This window comes from Nesoenas mayeri (assembly GCF_963082525.1).
Source record: "Nesoenas mayeri genome assembly, chromosome: 4".
NCBI lineage: Eukaryota > Metazoa > Chordata > Aves > Columbiformes > Columbidae > Nesoenas > Nesoenas mayeri.
In genome coordinates, this window is record NC_137540.1 from 43,233,092 (window position 1) to 43,252,305 (window position 19,214).

At 38.0% G+C, this 19,214-nt stretch overlaps 1 protein-coding gene across 1 annotated transcript in view; it reads left to right on the top strand.

Annotated features, from left to right (window-relative positions):
* WWC2 (WW and C2 domain containing 2) overlaps positions 1-19,214 on the top strand; it is a gene marked incomplete at both ends in the record, with an annotated part of 96,993 nt that overhangs the window by 52,480 nt on the left and 25,299 nt on the right. Inside the window, 7 exons of the mRNA XM_080344230.1 lie at positions 785-864; positions 4,029-4,158; positions 4,747-4,893; positions 5,900-5,973; positions 9,421-9,663; positions 14,511-14,600; positions 16,390-17,003. Coding sequence (XP_080200356.1) covers positions 785-864; positions 4,029-4,158; positions 4,747-4,893; positions 5,900-5,973; positions 9,421-9,663; positions 14,511-14,600; positions 16,390-17,003 — 1,378 coding nt within the window. The remainder of the gene's footprint in view (positions 1-784; positions 865-4,028; positions 4,159-4,746; positions 4,894-5,899; positions 5,974-9,420; positions 9,664-14,510; positions 14,601-16,389; positions 17,004-19,214) is intronic.

Here is a 19,214-nt window from a genome sequence, read left to right on the forward strand (position 1 = left end):
TATGGTCAAAATAAAAACAGTTTTCTGTTAAGCAAAGCAACTGGAGGCCATATTTTGCAAAAGCCTGGAACTAACCCCTCATCTAAAGAACAGATATTTTATAATAAATATTTTATAGTGTATTTATATTTGCTAATAGCTGAAATAGCAATATTAAGATCAAAAAGTACAGAATATGCAAATTTAGGGAAAGCAGGGAAGGTTTTGCCAGAGATGTTTCTATTTAATCGAGGTGCATATTTGTGATCCAAATGTGTTCAGTGTTTGCTGTCTTTCAGTGAAGCGAATGTGAATCATATATTTAGTGATCCAGCGTCTGTAAAGCTTTATAAGAAAGGATGGTTCATAGGAAAAAAAAAAAAAAAAGTCTACACGTAGTCTTTTACAGTCCAAATGATTCGAGAGCTTCCTGGAATGAAAAAGTGAAAATATAATAAGCCTGAAAATAAGCAGGCACGTCCCTGTAGGACAGTTGGAATGCATGCTTAACAAGTAAGGAGTAAATTACTTGTTAAAGTTCTCTCAGGTTTAATAACACAGTGTGGTATCGATACAAATAAGCAATGTGATTTAATCTGCTTGTGTCCCTTTAATACTAAAGCATGTTGCCCATAGACATCAGGAAGAGAACAGATCCTTTTGTTTTTAATATGTGTCAGCAGAGCAATCTACTCTCTTTTTTTGTCTCATCTGATGTAGAGAATATATTAATTGTTCAAAGCCATGTGTTACGCTGTTTTAACAAGAGGAATTTTCTAACTCTTGCTTTGATTTAACACACAAGGTTAAGAAGCTGAAGAGGGAACTCTCTCAGATGAAGCAAGAGCTGCTGTACAAGGAACAGGGCTTTGAAACACTGCAACAGTGAGTAAAAGAAAATAGTAAAAACTGAACTAATTAAGTCACCTGATTTTTTTGTCATGGAATTGAATCCATCTTATGTGAGAGAATTATTGGAGGAGAAAACGAGAATCTAATAGCTCTTTTTGTTGTAGTTAGGAAGCAGGAAACCTGTAGAAATGGCAAACCTATTGTGTAAGTGTTAACATGACAAATCTGGTCCCCTCCTATTTTTTTCCATGAGGTAGGTTGTGTTGCAAAAAGGTAGAAAGAAGGACAGTGGTTAAAGGTTCTGAGGAATAATTTAGCTGCTCTCTGTGTCCCGTTTAAAAATTTTTTAAAAAAGGTAATTAGGTCTTTCCTCCTTCCCACCTCTAAGATCAAAAGAGAGACAGAGAGGAGAGTGTTGTTCTTGGAGGTATAAATGGTGCACAGCTGTGTAGGGTTTGAAATGAGTCACAATTTCACAATTTGAGGATTAGAGACCTGACTTTCTTTGTTCCAGTTGCTGGGATGACTCGTGTCCAAAGGGCTGATGCTGAACTGGGTGAGCATTCTGGGTATTTAATCAGTTGGATTATTAGGGAATGAATTTTTTTCAGTCTGAGCATTCCCTGCTGCTCCTGACTTACAAAGTTGGGCCCTAAAATATTAGACCTAGCTGGAACTGTCACCACAGAGAACTTGCTGCAGAGGAATCCTTGCTAACAAGCATGTTTTCTTAACTAATGCGAACAGAAATTTATTAATGCTAGTTGTTTTCCATATTGTGGCATGTACCCATACCTTAAGGATACATTACATGCTGAGTTGTGTGCTCTTAGTACACCAATTCCAGTAGCAGAAGCAATGTTGCAGCATTAATGTAATATTGTCTGGATCCATTTACCCTTTTTGTCAGGACCTCCTGTGTATGGCAGCGTTCTGTCAGATAAGTAACAATTTTTATCCTGGAGAGCTTGCAGGATATATAGGAAGATTGACAAAAGATGGGAAAAGTGCATTTCTGTCTTCCAGGTACTAAGATACAAAGTGATTTGCAAAGGATGACAGAGCATCTGTCTTTGAAGCTGAGAGATTTGGGTTCGGTTCCCAGTCCTAACCAAAATATCTTGTAGGCTGTTGCCTGTGTATTTTAAGATATCAGTTCTGTACAGTAGGATTTTTTTTAATTGGGAGAAAAACATTTCTGGTCCAGGAAATGGCCACTTATAACTAGATATGTGAAAACAGACAACAAATATTTTTCTGCTATGAAGAGTTTGAAGTCAATTTGGAACTGAAAACCCTCAGCATCTTAGGAGGATGCCAGTCAACTCTCTATCCTCCTTCATTTTGACTAAAACAGAAATGTAAGTTTTGTCATTTAAATATATAAAGGCTAGCAAGGAGTGAAGGGAGAAAAGGATTGTTGATTGAATTTATTTATTCATAAATTAGATTCATTTGAAGCAAAATTTAGAAGAAGAAAGACATATTGATTCCAAAGCTTAAGGTAATAAAAACTCATGCTGCTGTCCCAGGATTAAAGGTTAGCCAGTCATGCTGGTTTTATTATATTAATTCAACAGTGAAGTATTGTTTCAGAGCAGCTTGCTCACAAGCCATTTTGATAGGAATCCAAAGCATGTTTCAGAAACTGTCAACAGCATTCCACAGAAACACAATGGACATTTGTTGTTAAAATTCAGTGAGCCACTTTCCAACAGTACTAATCCCATTAATTTAAAACAGGAAGATGAAATATCTTACATGTTAGAGATCTGTTTTGTCCATCTTAATTATCTACAGAGTTAAGCAGTTGTGATTTGAATGTGGCACATCATATTACTTGGCAGCACGTGATGTGTTACCCAGTTGTTCATTCATGATCCAATTGTTGGCATATTCTGTATATATTTGACCTTAGCAACCTGATCAGTTACCAAAAATTGAGTGTTGTCAGACATTGAGTGCATGCCTACCTAGGAAAGGGTTTGAGGAACGTTCAAGCTGAAACAAATATATCCTTGAATAGAAATCTGAGTGCTGAGTCACACAGGTAATTTTGTTACAAAAATGCAGTTCTAGTTGTCAGGAAACCAGAAATGTGGGGAAAGGAAAACAGACGTGCTCACAGCTTAAAATGCTGCTTTAGAACCTTGATATCTTAGTGCACAAAACTGGAAGTAAAATAGAATACTGTTACAGGTGTTTTGTGCAAGCTTCTGTTCTTGCAGGAGTTGCTCGAGATAACTTCTGATCATTAAAATATTTTTTCATTACTGACTCACAAGGTTAGTGTCTTCTAGCTAAGATGATGGAAGATGATAAAAACAGAAAACCAACTGCATTATAAAATAATTTATCCTCTACTTGATACTTGACTTTTGTGAAGATGGCTGTTGTTTTTAATTTTGTGAAGCACAGCTGCAGTCATTTCTATATGCTATGAAATATTCAGTTAAACCAGAGGTCAGAGAAATGTGTTTACAAACCTTACTTCTTGACGTAAATAAGGAAATACTAAAATGAAATATCTTTTTATCTATAAGTTTGGGGGCTTTTTTGTTTTGTTTTTACAAGTTACAGTTTTTAAAATCATTGATAGTCCAGGAATTTAATAATAAATTGTCCAATGAAAGACAGATGGTATTAATTATCCAGAGATTTTGTGAGTAAAGAGAGTCTGGTGACTGACTGAGCAGAGCAGCTTTTCTAGACTGTGTAGTGCCTGGGATTATGGTGAACGAGAGGGAAGCTGTGACAAGAGTGGAGCTGGTTATGCTGCTTCTCTGCAAGGCTGATGAGCACCAAGAAACCTGCCTATGTGCCCATGTCAGGATGTGGGTCTGGGTAGAGGAATACCGCTGCTTTCTGTGAGGGTCACGGACAGCTAGAGGTACTCAAAAGCTGCTCTCTGCTGCAGAGAGCTATGGTGGGGATGGGAACTTCCATAGTCGTGTCAGCAATGCTGCTGTACTCATGAGCACTGTGTGTGTGTTAGCTTGACATTTTTCCCAATGATTAAATAGTAAGTATTTTAATTGTGATTTCAGTGTCCTTTTTCCTTTTTGCATGTCTGTTACAGGAAATGCTATCTTATCTTCTTCCCTTCTGTTTCCTAATTATGCTTCTGCCTGAAGCTGAACAGCAGAGATGTTACTATTATTTTCTGTATCCAGTTTTAATAATCTGTATTCCCACAGAATTGACCAAAAAATGTCTGGAGGTCAGAGCGGGTATGAACTATGTGAGGCCAAAGCCATCCTGAGTGAACTGAAGTCCATCAGAAAGGCAATAAGTTCAGGGGAGAGAGAAAAACAAGATTTAATGAAGGTACTTTGAATGGTTGACATAAATATTTGTGTGGATTTGTTTTAACGTGAATAACTTTCCTGATACTAATTACTTAGCATTTTTTACTTTTTAAGCATTTCTCAAAACTCTTTGAGCCAAACTAGTATTAAAATCAGTTTTCAGATGCGGCAACTGAAGCCTGTAACTTTCCTAATTCAAAAAGCCACTATATGTCAGTCAAATAATACAAGTTTCTGAACTTCTATGTAAGGTACAATGCAGATGTTACCTCCAAAGGACTACTGAAAATATTAAGTGGACAAAATTGAGGTGTGTTTCTGTGATGCATGGGCATTTTCTAACTCAGTGGTAGTTTTCCAAATGGAAATTGCCCTATTTCCTTTCCTGAAAGCAGACTCTTTTTTTTTTTAATCAGCTAAGTATTTAATTGTTTGACAAGTTTAAAAAGAAAAGGGCACAAAACCATATGAGTAGCTTAATATGAAGTAAACCCAGAACTTTTATATTCAAGTCTTCTATGTAAACATCTTTTGGAGATAAACTGGTATAAACACAGTAAAGTACAAAGGAACTTTAACACCACTGTCTTCTCTGTTTCCTGGACAGAGTCTTGCAAAGCTAAGAGAGAAATTCCATCTTGACCAGACCATTGGAACATCTCAACCAGACTTGAGTTCCAGCTCTGTAAACTCCCAGCTGTGTTTTTCTAGACAAACTCTGGATACAGGGTCTCAGACTGACATTTCTGGTGAGGTGAGCTTTCTTCCAGTTTGACAAATGTAAAGAGAATTTGAATCAGAGTGTCGCGGTTAATGGAACTGGAATAAAATGGTTTACTGTTGCTGATAGGTGTGTGTGTATATATATATATTTATGTATATATATATATATATATATGCATACATGTTTAAGAGAGAATTACTTAGAATTTTTCTCCTTAAATTTTAAATCAAGATTCAGATCAACTTTCTATGTTTGTCATGAAGCATTTATGACCATTTTATTTAATCAAATAGTTCCAGTACAGTGAAGATCAGCATAAGTAGATATTATTCTTCTGGTCTATCTGTAGGGTATGTTTCACTTTGCAGACTTAATTCGGGATGAAGACATTTTTAATTTTCAGAAACAAGATCTCACAATTTAAATATGCAATTTCATTTCACAGAGCTGAAAAACTGTTAGTGGAACTACTTTTTCAGTGATTGATTAAAACCTCTTCTGTTTCACTGACAGTATATTTACATACACAGAAAGCTGTGCTTAATTTGGGTACTTTCTTTGAAGTTCTGTGAACTAAGTTTGTAAGGAAGAGGCTGTGCAAGGTTTTCCAAGCAAAGAGCTAAGCTTGTCTGGGTTTTGTAGCAAATTTATTGAAGTCTTACTTTGAAATGCACTGACTTAGTTCTAAATTCTGAGTTCAGTGGAGTTCAAAGTAGGAGATGAAAATTTTGGGTGCGACCACTGCAAGACTTCTTTGAAAATGCTCTTGCTTTACTCTGGTGGGATACGGACAATTGGTAGTAGAGTAGTTAATAAGAGATGAACTGGATCAGAAGAAAACAGCACTGCTTTGTACATCTCAGTAGATTCCTAACTATGCATTTAACAGCAAGTCCGTGGCTGCAGGTGAGTGTGGTTTTAGTTTAAGTCATGATTGTTCTAGCCTGTGCATAGTCTTTGTTGATTAATTTAGCAGCTTTACACAGCAATAAGGCAATTTTTTAAAATTAATTTATTTATTTATTTTTCTCAACAGGTTGGAGCAAGAAATAGATCAAATTTAGCAGAGAAGGTCAGATTAAGTCTTCAATATGAAGAAGCAAAGAGAAGGTAATAAGGCTAGAGGCTTTGTTAAGTTACAGGGTTGCGTTGGAAAGGTGGCGTATCCCCCGGCACGAACGCTGCGCTTGCACTGACATCTAGTGGGCTTCTCTCCCGAGGCACCGTGGGCTTCACGGCAAAGTGTGTGTGTATTTCTTCAGAGGGCAAGCGGCTTTCAGGAGCAGTTGGTGCTTTTGAGCAGTAGGCTTTACGTTCAATGCTAAGTTAAATGTGTTTAAAAAAAAAAAAAGATGCAGATGGTGACAAATTAATGGCCATTTCTTCTTGTCCTGTTGCTTGTTACCTGGGAAAAGAGTCTGACACCCAACTCACTACAGCTTCCTTTCAGGTAGCTGTAGAAAGCAATAAGGTCTCCCCTCAGCCTCCTTTTCTCCAGGCTGAACAGCCCCAGTTCCCTCAGCCGCTCCTCATCAGACTTGTGCTCCAGGCCCCTCACCAGCTTCATTTCTGGGGTCAGCCAGCTTTCCACTGAAGGAGTCACCAGATTATTTGTGTCCATTATATCCTTCTTCCAGATCGTCATTTTGGTTTACTATTCAATGAAGGCTCTTCAGCTTTAGAGTTGCTCCAGACTTCCAGTGCAGATTTAGTAGGCTTAATTGTTTCTTTTTTTTTTTCCCCCGGGGAATTTGAATAATTTAAATATTTATTATCACTACGGTGTTGGGTGTTTTTAATGAATTTAGCCTAAGGAGAAGAGAAATCAGGAACTGCTCCATTGATGAATGTGGAATGCCTTTCAAATGAAGTTCTGCAGCAGTCGCTCATGAAAGCAGTGCCACTTGGGTGAATTGCCACAGCACTGAAGAATGGGCATCAGAAAGCAGAACATTCAGGGTTACAATGATGTGTTTTCTGGCACACCAAAAGTGTGGCACAATACCAGGGAAAATTTTACCATTTAAAAAAGTGTGTGGGATATCTCTCTATTAATAATTTATTAAGTGTATTGTATTATATTCTAATACTTTTCACAAAATTAGGTGTCAGCTATACAGAAACCTTACAGTTTTTGTTATGGAGGTGCTTTGTAATTTAAGGGGAATAGAAATCTAAAAAGTTATCCCATACTCAAAATTCCCTTTTTACTATAAAGAACTAAACAGGGTGATAAAATAAAAAATAACACTTTTCTCCAGATGAAAGCTGTGCCTAAAATTCCATTTAATCTGAGATTTAAGTATTATTTCAGTTGGAATACTGTGGCATAGTCAATTACAAAACTAGGAAAAGAAATTTGCAGCTTGTAAGTACACAGTAAAGGCATAGTTAATTCTTATGTTTTGAAGGCAGGAGGCTGCACAACCAACTTTTTTTTTGCTTAATTTCAAATATATACCCTCCCCATACAGAGTAGTAGCTACCATCCTTGCCAGTAACAGCAGTAATCCTTTATATCCTTATTACAGATCATAAAATTTTATTATATATTCAATGCATTCAGCAAAGAGTGCTAAAACTGTTGTGTATGTTTAGTATTGAGCATGTTTGATTTTGGCTCAGAATCATCATGTACACAGTGTTAATTGTCAGATGGTGTTTTAGATGCCGAGACATGGCATTTTTTTCCTCAGGTGTAACTGATACAAAACCAGATCATCTTCTCTTTTGACTATGTCTTAAAACCAAGCAGTCCCATCATTGTGTTCTGTCTTTCATCTCTATCATCCAACAGCTGTCAGTAACAGGTCCTTTCAGAACAAGGTTAGGGGGAACCAGTGACCTGGAGATGAGTCTTAACAAATGTCTGAAATCTGAAATTATTCGGTTGTTTTCCCTCTGAGTACTGCTCCTCTAAAGGACTGTTGAATATAAATGATACATGTAACAGCTGCAAAATATGTTGAAATGCTTCATTTCATCCCACCATTTGGTTATGGTAGTACTGCTGATAGCATTTCTGTTTATTTTACATTGTTTTTCTGTGAAAATACCTTGAGTCACACTTGTTCTTGCAGGGCTTTGGTGGGAGTGTTGGTTGTTTTCATTTTTGAAGCGTTTTTTTTATATTGAGGTGCAGATGAGAAGGAAATATTACCTATGGAAAGAAAAAGGGGAGTGGTTCCCTTTAAGCTTCTAGTATAAGCAATGAAATAGTTAGATTCAACATTAACTATTCTTAGCTTTGACCATAAATAAATGCCTCAATGTGCTGTAAAATTAATACTGGAGATGCAAAATAAGCATGATATTATTAGTTTTGTTAATCACAGAAAACAGACTGGAAATAAGAAAAATGTATTCCCCGAAATCTATTAGAACTGCAGAAGGATTATACACACCAAATTATTTGTGAAGTATGGCATGGGTCATTACCTTAGGTGTAGTGCCTGGTAACATTCAAGTTGCACAGACTTTTAGCATTTGTTGAGATGACTGAGGTGTATTTATCTATGGTAGTTACAAATAAATGAAAGTAACAGATCGGTTCCTCTTGCCTGAGATTGTATGGAAACTTCTTCCTATTTTGATTTCTCACTTCTTGGCCTTTTTCCCAGCCTGCAAGAGGGAGGTGAAGCAGGCTAGGAGCTGTTACAGAGCTCAGACCTTCCATATCTTTAGCTATGCAGCTGCTTCAGGTATGGCTAAGGCTGGAAGTGACTGAAAGGTATCATCCTGTTAGATATGTGGCACTTCTAACAGGAATGTATAGGCTTTCCCAGTGGACAATGAGTTTTTATTGCAAGACCTGCACTTTTAAAGCTACACTGCTGAGCCCATGGACAGCACGATTACGGAGACTGAACACTGGAAATAACCTGTCCTGATCAGGACTGAGCTATAGTACAATAACAATGTAGGGAAGTTTCTGCTTCCATTATATGTGTGTATCTGTGCAATATGTGTGGATAATGAAGTCTTGTGTGTCTTAACTCTGTGGTTCAACATCTGCAATGGGAACAGCAGTTGCGCAAACTCACACGTTTCGAGTTAATGATCTCCTTTCTCTTTAGGTGGCCGCTATACTATTACCTTTATTATAATCCCATAGAAGAACAATGCTTTTGCCTGTTAAGATTTGCATACATGCATGCTGTTGAGCACCTTGCTACGGTGTGTGTTCTTTCTCCATTGTCATTGTTGTTTCTGAGGAGCAGTCAGCCTCCAACAGCTTAGGAAAAATCCATGGTACTCCTAGATGTGCCACTACTACATTACCAGATATTTATTAATGTTCTGATTTTTACTTTGGCTAGGCATTTGAACAGGAGCAAATAATTTTTAATGCATATGCATGTTGCTTTTGGCCTGGATAGATGTCCTGCTTTTCTAGCATAGTCTGTATCCTTGTGAAGCAAAACTAATTAAAAGTGTGACTTTGAGTAGAAAATGTTGTGATATCCTGATACATTTCATAATATTGTATCACTTCTCTCTTTGCTGGGATTTGTGTGCTGTGCTGGGCTCAGACAGATCTGCTGTGTTTTATTTTAGCATGGCTAACTTGAAGATTGAACTCTCTAAGCTAGATAGTGAAGCCTGGCCTGGGGCATTGGATGTGGAAAAGGAAAAACTGATGTTAATCAATGAAAAAGAAGAGCTTTTAAAGGAACTCCAGTTTATTACACCATGCAAACGTACTCAAGATGAGCTAGAGCAGCTAGAAGCAGAAAGGAAGAGGCTTGAAGAAGAGCTGCTCTCTGTAAAAAGCACACCCAGTCAAGCACTTGCTGAAAGGTAAGGGGTTGTCTTTTGCTAATATTAAATGCTGCTTTCTGCAATCTAACCTTTGTACTCATTACAGACCCTGAACTATGCCTTGATGGGCTCTTTTCCTTCAGTAACTGTTCCATGTAGATCTTAATTAAATTTGTTATTAGCCCACTGGGCAGAAACACAAAGAACTCTTCTGTACTGTGAGAGAATGTGAGCACCCTGTATGTGCTCTGCAATATCAGTTGCTCTGCCTTTGTTACCAGCATGAAAATGCCTGTGACAGATGTTAAATAACTGAAGAATGTCAACATATCAGCAGGAGGGCAATACATCATTCACTCGTTTCTGATAATAGCTGTAAACTATTTGAACTCAGGTTACAAAGATTATCTTGATTGTTGCAACATCTGAAGCCTTTGATTGTGAGTTTTATTGCATACAAAAATGCAACCAAAAAGGGGGGCAAAAAAGAGTTCAGAGGAGGCACATAATTGCTGCAAAACTTTTCTAACTTGCTTCTACCTAAATGGTAACTGAAGCAACTCCCACAATAAATTATTTCAGTCAGATTCAGAGTTTGAGAACATCAAAGGTGACTGCCACAAATGGACTTTTCATCAACTGTAAGTGGAAATAAATTTATGGGCACCTCTAGCACACATAAAATGCAATAAACATGAAATGTCATTGTGTGTATTGGTGTAGAAGTAATACAATCAGCACTGTAACCCTTTCCTACTTCCCTCTGCTAGGAAACACCTGCTATTGCTCCAGTTTCACTGAATGGCGGAATTCCTCTTAGTGGCATTAGAACTTGGGTCTTAAACTGTAGCTGAGCAGTGAGGCATTTCTTTTGTTTACAAAGTACATACGTGTGTATTAGGCATGATTTTTTTAAAATGTATTTGAACACTTTATGGTCATTTCAATCGCATTATATTGATAAGCCTTCTTCTGAAACATGTTTGGATTATGTCCTCCTGGAACTATCTATTTTTGTAGGAGAAATTACCTGTCTGTAGTAATAGTGGTATATAAATTGCCATGGATCCATTGCTTTCTGACTTCCATTTATACATGGAGACAAAGGGATCAATGATAAAATCACATTCACAAATAAACAATTGGAATCTAAGGTTCTAATAATATGCTGTTGTTAGTAATAGCTAAACCTTGGTTCATGCTGTAAATAAGTAGGTGGTTTCTTAGTCTTGTGTTTTAGATGTGCCAGTTTAGTGCCAAAGAAAGTTCTGCACCTGATCATTTTCATGTATGTTTCAGATGCCAAACTTTGCATACCAAGGGAAGTAAAATTGTCTTCCACTGTCAAAAAGAAATGAAACAGCATATTTTTCCATGTATGTGTGACACAAATAGTTGTTACAGCTTGAAGTTTTTCCCTCTATTTTCTTAATTTTTTTCTCTTTTGATTTTCACTCCTGAAAATGTGGAATTTTTTCCTGAGGTTACTGTAAGATTTCATGTCGTACACTGCTGGTTGAGGTAGGATTTATGGTGGCTTCTGGTTTGCTTTTTTGCCAGTCCAGTGAATTCCTACCTGCAACTCTTTATGATATTAAAACTGTCTCTCTTGATGACTTCTTTCACATTAAGCTATTTTGAGGTTTATTTCTGGTATTTCTGCTATAAACATAAAGAAAATTTTCATTTTGTAGAAGGATTCAGATGGTGAAACTTTTCCTGAAATGTTAATTTGAGAAAAGGACACAGTTAATTCTATCTCATCAACCATCAGCATTTTAATTTTAGGAGATGAGGAAGATTCTCCTCTCCATTATGAGTGGAGGAGCCACACCACCTCCAAGGCGCTGCACTGTTGTTGCATTACTATTTTCTTTCATAAAGTTTCATGAATGCCTTAAGTTTCCAGTGTTCGTGCACGTACCGATACTGAAGCAACAGCGTAAGAAGCTATGGATTGTGTCAGAGTTTGATGTGATGAGGATTTTTTGGTGTGGCCTTTTTTATTATTTTAGTTTTTTCTAAAGGCGGGGAATAAACAGAAGACTTGCTCTGACTTAAAAACTTTACAGCATAGCCTGGGGTTATTTTGGAGTAGGATGCTGAAATTACCACTAGTAGATGTGCTCTGAATCAATTTACAGAAGAAGGGTATAAAACATAACATATCAGCTTCAAAAATGCAGAGACAGGGCGTACTCTGACTGCTTCGAGAAGCCCCGCAGCAACTATATAGCAATATCTGGAATGTGGAACTGTTGAGAACTATTTGCTATTATACTTTCTTGCTTCTGTGTTCATGCCGGGGAGATTCCATCACTCCTTTAGTCCTTGGCAAAGTCTTCTGAGTAATCACAGACAATTAAACAGATGCATGATTTAACTACTTGATTGTGCTGTTGCCTGTCATAAACAAGTCCATGTAAGTTTGCACTTTAAGTTTGTAATGTTTTTTAAGAGTCTATACCCCTCTCAGCAATGTTACAATTTAAGATCAAAACTGGAGATAGATGTCTCATTGACACTCAAGTCACTCCTGCAACAAGTAATAGGTTAATTTAGATAGGAGGGGTGCAAACAGGCTAGAGGGAGATCCATGTTAGAACAAGTAACAGGATGTTTAGGTGTTTACATGGGCTTTGTAATATTAAAGTTCCTGCTGAAGCTATAAAGAGGGAAGGTTCATTGTTGGAAAGTTTGAGGGGTGGGTTGTTTGCTTTTAATTTGGCTTGATGCAGAATGAAAAAAAAAATCCTCGAATGACAATTTGTTGTGAGATAGTAAAAATATTTCCTGTGTGTCTTGGAACTTCCAGGAGTGATTTTATCATCTGGCTTGTGTTTGTGGCTTGTGACTAACATCTTTCTGAAATTTACTTACAGGTATTAATACTAGTTCTTTAATGACTAGTAGCTCAAATTATACCTAGGAAAGATTTATTTTTTTTTCCAGGAGCTAAATTATATGGGATAAGTTACATTTTATCAGCTTCCTTAAAATAATAAAGGAAAACAAACTTTCACTTGTACTTTGGAGGAAAACAAACAAACAAAATCAAACCCAAAAACTAAAGCAAAACAACCTTTTAGTTTAGTAGTGCATATTCAGTGGAACAACGCTAGCTGTCTGTTTTGAGGACTCCAGTCAGGGAAGTTCCTAAGCTTTTAATTTTCTTTCTTGCCTTTTGCCATTGGTAGTTGAACACATACAGCCATTTATGTGCCCTTCCTTGAAGACAAAATGATAGTTTAGTATTGAAAAGCCAGAAAAGAGTGAAGAGCACTCTTTCCTGGGAAAAGCAGGCTAGATGAGGCTTTAGAAGAAGGCAGAAGGCGATGATAAATAGTAAAATGGTAGGAAAGAGAGTCTGATGCCATGGATGAGCATAATTCTTGGTTTGGAAACCTGTGTGCATGTCTTCCTGAGCAAAGAATGAAGCACTGTGGATGCTTTTAAGAGTCCTAGCAGGTTTGGGCAGATGAACACATTAGTGTCGTGTAAGAGCACAGGCAGCGGAGTGGAAGTTCACACCCTGGCTGACCTCGGGGTAACTTATTCACCTTTGCATAACCCAGATTTGCTCGCTGAATAAGCATGGGTGTAAGCAAGTGCTTTTCATGCTTTACTGAATTGAGGACTTAATGTCTTTTTACTGGTATCTGACACGCAAAGAGTGTGAATTCTGGGAACTCTTGAGTATTTCATTCAGTTTGCATTAGAAAGCAATGGTTGGTTTTGAGGGCTTGTTCTTTGAAGTGTTCTCTGCATTTGAATTTTAATTTGTATGCCCTTGAGATGCCAGAAAGGTCAAAGGAAAGATTTCTGAGAATAAACAACAAACCTTTTTTTCCCTTTTTTCTTTTTTTTTTTTTTATTAATGGAGGTAGGTAATTTGTCCCTCAGATTTGTTGCTTGAGAACTTCTGACATGTGTCAGTTGACTGAGCAAGGGCTAGAGGATGATATACTAATCCACAATTACAGGAGGGTTTAGCTGAATCCACTGAGGGAACGCAATTTATTTGGTGTTGTAAATGGAGTGATAAAAGGGAATTATAAAAGAAAGGATCACTGTAAATGTTAGTGAATCCTTTCTGCTTGCAGCCAGCCAAAAGGAATGGGAGAGTTCTACCATTTGCGATTTTAGAGTTAGGTTGGATAGCAATGCAGGAAGCAATAAATCTTTCTTTTTCATAAAGGTGAACCTTGATAATGAGCATTACAATGCTCTGTGGCTCTGAGGTGATGACAAAGCTGTTGGGGATGTAGAAATCTTTACCAAGGACTCCTAAATATGGTCCATCATCTCAGAACCTTGTGGTTGAATGCTGCTTTGATTTACTGTGCTTTGTCTCTATGTGAAGACTCTGAAATCAAAGGGAGTGCTTTAATTTTAAACTTCCTGCAGTGCTACTCCAATTTCTTGTGTTCTCAGAACTAATGCTGCTATTTGTGTTCCTTTTTCTTTTATCTTTTTTTTTCCCTGAAACTATATAAAGTGAGGAGCCAGTCTACAGCATGGCATTAAAAAACTGTATTAGTGCAGATCTTGTTCTCCTGAAGTTGCAGCTATTTTCCCAGAGCTTACCTGTGACTCTTTTATTGGGTGTGCATTTCCCTTGGTGCAGTGTGAGTCCACCAATGCTTTGTACGCTTAGCAGGTCTGTTACAGTACTTAGTATTCTGCAGGTAGAGTCACTCTACTGGTGTGGTTTGGCTTTTACAATACGACTGAGAGCTAACACAGTCTCTTTGATTTTAGTAGTTGGCAACCAGATAAAAATATGAGGGATCTTCACTTTGTTTCTGTCTTATCTAGAAAGTATTTTAGTCTCTGGGTTATTTTGTAATGCTTTCCTATATTTACATATATATGTCTCTTTCCAGGTTGAAATTGGAGGAGAGAAGAAAAGAGTTGGTACAGAAACTTGAAGAAACTACAAAGCTAACTACGTATTTGCATTCACAGCTTAGGAGGTGAGGTTGTACTGCATATTGTAAAGCCGGTTTTCAGCAACAGCCTAGTGGAGCTGGCTGTCTGAACTTCATTCTTATGTTGTTCTCTGAGCTGGAAGCTGAACAGAATTTGTTTAATATTTACATAAGACAAAAAAGTCTAATGGCTTTAAGCATTTTGCCACCATACAAACCTGATAAACCTTTATAATTTCAGTAAGCACTCGGGACTGGATTGAATGGATTTTTTTGTGCAGCTTCTATAATTAAGCAGGGAGACATTATTTTACTTCTGTGTAAATAAATAAAACAGGAATTCTCTAATTGGTCATATCTCCAAAATGCTGTCATCAAGGAGACCAAATAGCTTCTCAGATTTCTGTCTAAAATAAGTTATTAGAACTGTAGCCTTTATTCTGTGTAATAACAGGAGAGGCTCAATGAGTACATGTATGCACATAAACACTTAGGTGAATAGTTGATTCTGGTTTCAGTCTTCAACACTGACCTATGTTTTCTATAGACAGAGAAGTACCCTCAGCAGGATATTTTTTTTCCTGGCAATTATTGATTCAAAATTTGACTCTTGGTTTATGAAATTCAAAGTGATAACAAAAAAGCAATCAGGTACAGCGACTGTGAACTCAAACTCATTGTTCTGATAGGAATTCTGATATTTAATGTACATGTAACCTCCTAAGGAAGGGTTTCTCTCCCTTCTGGACTTGCACTCTGGGCCACCAAACCATATGTCCATTATATTTATTTAGAAAATCCTGAATTTGGTCAAACTGCTTGCATAGCACAGTGGGATACACCAATCAGACACTGCATTGATGTTTACCAGTTCTCTTAGAAATCAGAAAGGGGCTTTAAGAGGGAAAATGTTTTTAGGTATTCTATAAAGGTCCTCTCAAAATAAGCCATGGCATCCCACTCCTGGGATCTAGGCTGGCTTAGTCATTTCAAACATAGGGGAAGAGTCTTTAAATTCCTTTTTTCTCTTTTTTTCTTTTTTTTTTTTTTTTCTTTTTTTTCTCTTTTTTTCTTTTTTCTTTTATCTTTTTTTCCTTTTTTTCCCTTTTTTCTTTTTTTCTTTTGTTTCTTTTTTTCTCTTTTTTTTTCTTCTTTTTCTTTTTTTTTTCTTTTTTCTTTTTTTTTCAGGGTGCTTCTTTGTTTGGAATTGTGAGTCTTTTTATCCCATTAAACACAGTTTTCTAGTCCAGTGGCAAAATTTTAAAGTTGATAGCTTTCCTATTGTTCAGTAAACATCTTTGAAGTGTGTAGAAAGGACTTCCTCGAATTACTTTTCCTGATACTTTTTCCCAGCAGAGTCCTCCTGAGCCCGGGCAGTGACACTCAGTTTCTCTGGCCTGGCAGGGCATAATTTGGGCATAAATTGCTTCAGAGGTGGCAGCACTGCTCTGCTGCCATGACATCCTTCCTGGGGATCCCTTTCCTGTCACATGGACCCCATGAGTGCCCACATCAGAGTGGAGCAGGTCTCTGAGGGAATATGGCAGCTGAGAAGCTGCTGTTACTGCTGGACCAGGTTGTCAAATCTGCAGCTTCTTCTGGAAGGAAAGAAGCTCTGGCAACAGGCCGTAAGCTGGATTAATTGCCACGATGGTGTGCAGATTGGGTATGCCAATCTATGCCAAGTGTGGCTGCTTAAAAAACTTAATGTTCCAAGCAGCATTCGGTTGTAAAAAGTTCATGTGCAGCTCCAGTCAATCTTGTCTGTCCTCATACCATTTTGCGCTGATTTAGTTTAGTAACATCAGTGTATATGTTTGTGCTTTCCTTGCAGCCTCTCAGCTAGTACGTTATCTGTGTCTTCGGGGAGCAGTTTGGGATCCCTGGCATCCAGCCGGGGATCTCTGAACACGTCAAGCAGAGGGTCGCTGAACTCGCTCAGCTCCACAGATCTCTACTATAACCAAGGCGATCAAATAACAGATTTGGACTACCAGTATAAACTTGACTTCATATTGCAAGAAAAGAGTGGTTACATTCCTTCGGGACCTATCACTACTATTCATGAAAATGAAGTGGTCAGTTCCCATGGGAGACTGGGTTACAATGACTCTCCTTCAGCTGCAGACCATCCCAAATTGACTGAACCTCCCAAATCTGTGACATCACTGTCTTCCAGATCCTCTCTGTCCTCCTTGTCCCCTCCAGGCTCCCCATTGGCTTTAGAAGCTGTGTTTTCAGTGTCAGCTCAAAATTCCCCACTGCATCACCTCACTGCTGACTTTGAAGACTCTGACCTTTTGGGTGATTTTGCAGGCATTAGTCTCTGTGAGAGCCAAATATTATTGGACTCTGAAGCCAGCACAGGATCTCAGATTCCTCCAGATGATAAAGATCTTAATGAAGGCGTTAGGCAGCCTCTGCCTTCTCTACATGAAGGAAGTTCAGGTAATAAAAAAAAACTTATGCCAAATGTGTATGTTACATGAAAATTTTGAACTAACAGCAGGTTCTTGAATGGGGAGGTACCTCATGTAACTGAAGAGTATCTTGATCAGCACACCCATTGGCCATGGTGGGCAGTCAGTAATTCTGAGGGATGTTGAATCTAGTTTTGGGTACAGAGAGCTATGATCGCCCCAATTTCATCTACATTTTTTCAATAGCTGCCTCACAAGGAAAGTTCACGTATTGCAGACTATGTCATGAAGAAGTAACAGAAAAACCTGGAGCTGGATCTTAAAGACACGAAGGATACACGGTGTTCCCTTGTGTTCCTAGGTATTGTCAGGAATGTGTGGGGATAGAGCCAAAACACCCTCTGCTGGTTGTTGGTAGCTTGAAATCAGATACTTTGTTTCTCACTGACATATAAGTTACAAACTGACATCCGAAGTAAAAGAGATTTCTGCAATTGAAGTTAGAATATGTGTGTATGTATATCTAGTTATTTGAACCTGCTGTCCCTCAAAGATCTGCAGTTCATTGTTTGAGTCAAGAGATACAAGTAGCCACATGCCATGCAAGTTACAGTGAGACTCCTCCCATTTCTAGCATGGATTGAATAGCTTTTAGCTTTTTATCCACGAGTTGGAGCAGAGCTCCTAAGCTAGTCTAGGCTGCCCCTGCAGTCTGTGGGTGACTTCCATAATGGTGGGTCATCCTATCTGAAAACATGCTTCCCTTTAAGGAGGGACTCTGTGAAGGACTGATGGACTCTGTGAGTTATCAAGGTACCCTGAGTCACTAATTAACTTTGAGATGGCTGAATTAGGTGTAATGAATCCCACTTGTAGTCTGTAGTAAAAGCCATGCAACATACTGAGTCACCTTGTATGGTCAAAGCCTTTAGCAGAGTTGGAACTCTGAAAACCCCAGCTGTCATGAACTGGTGGCTTGTTCTCAGTCTTAGACCATTGAGTTTGCTACCTTTTGTTAGGGTTGACAGTATGTTGTGCTTCCGCTGCACATTTATTGACTTTTTCTAGTGTCATTGTTTTTAAGTATGTTGCAAACCATTCACGTGTTTACATTACACAGTGGCTCTGTTTTCCCCAGGAGGAACTGGGGGTGCCAGATCTGTGCTAGTGCTGGGCACTGGCAGCCCCATTTGAAACGTGAGCAGTACCTGGCGTACCCTGCTCCACGTGTCCAGGCCTGAGCTGATAGCGAAGTGGCTAACTAAGGAGTTTGGGTGTCTTAGAATAAATACAGCCTAGCTCTAGAGAGCACATTGTCCAAATTCGTGGCCAAGCTTGAACCGTTGTGCCTGGAGTCTGCTGGTTTTCAATAAAAGTACCTGGACATACTGATACAGATATATATTTTAATGAGAAATTTGCTTTTATTTATATATCAAGAAATGTTTTAACATCTGTTAGTTAATCAGATTAGGTTAGTGCAGTACTGTCGTAATTTCAATATTGACCAGAGCAATGTGGCACCAGAATTTATGGTATATATAGTACAAGCTGGGACTTCCCTGCGTTGTTCAACTGTGCAGAAAGAAAAAAAGAAATTGACTGAAGTCCTAATGGTCGGAACCTGTGAAATGCAAAGTGGAAAAACATGGAAAGGGATTAGGGAGGGAACGGATCATTTTGTCCTTTGTCTTTTCAGCATAGTGTAACAGTCTTTGCTTTAGAGCTATATTATGAAAGTTGGAAAAAATAATTAATTTTCCTGCGCATATTCCAGCAGCGCATCCTTTCCAAATTAACAACTTTCAGTCTCTCTATCTTTGTAACGTGGCTGCGACTCACCTAGTCTGTGAACTGGATTTAAGATGGCTTGTAATCTGGGAACACAAAGGGTTATGAGGAATCATGTATTGTATTGTTTTATATTTATTGCTTTAGACCATTATTTTCAGATGCATCGTGAGGTTGTCTAACATTTTTAAGGTTTTTTGATGTCCTGTTATTCTGGATAGTGTCAGGGTGTCTTTTAAGTCTATAAGTAGTTATGGTTTTAACACAGAACTTCTTCATACTGATACTCCCTCATGTAGTGTCATATATATGATACAAATTATCTTTAAATCTGTATTAAGACTATCAAAACAAGCACCCAGATTTTGAAAAGCCAGATATTAATTTATTATCCTTCAGTACCTCTAGTGTCCATGGTAAGATGGGCCTTGTGGTGAGGCCTCAGCAC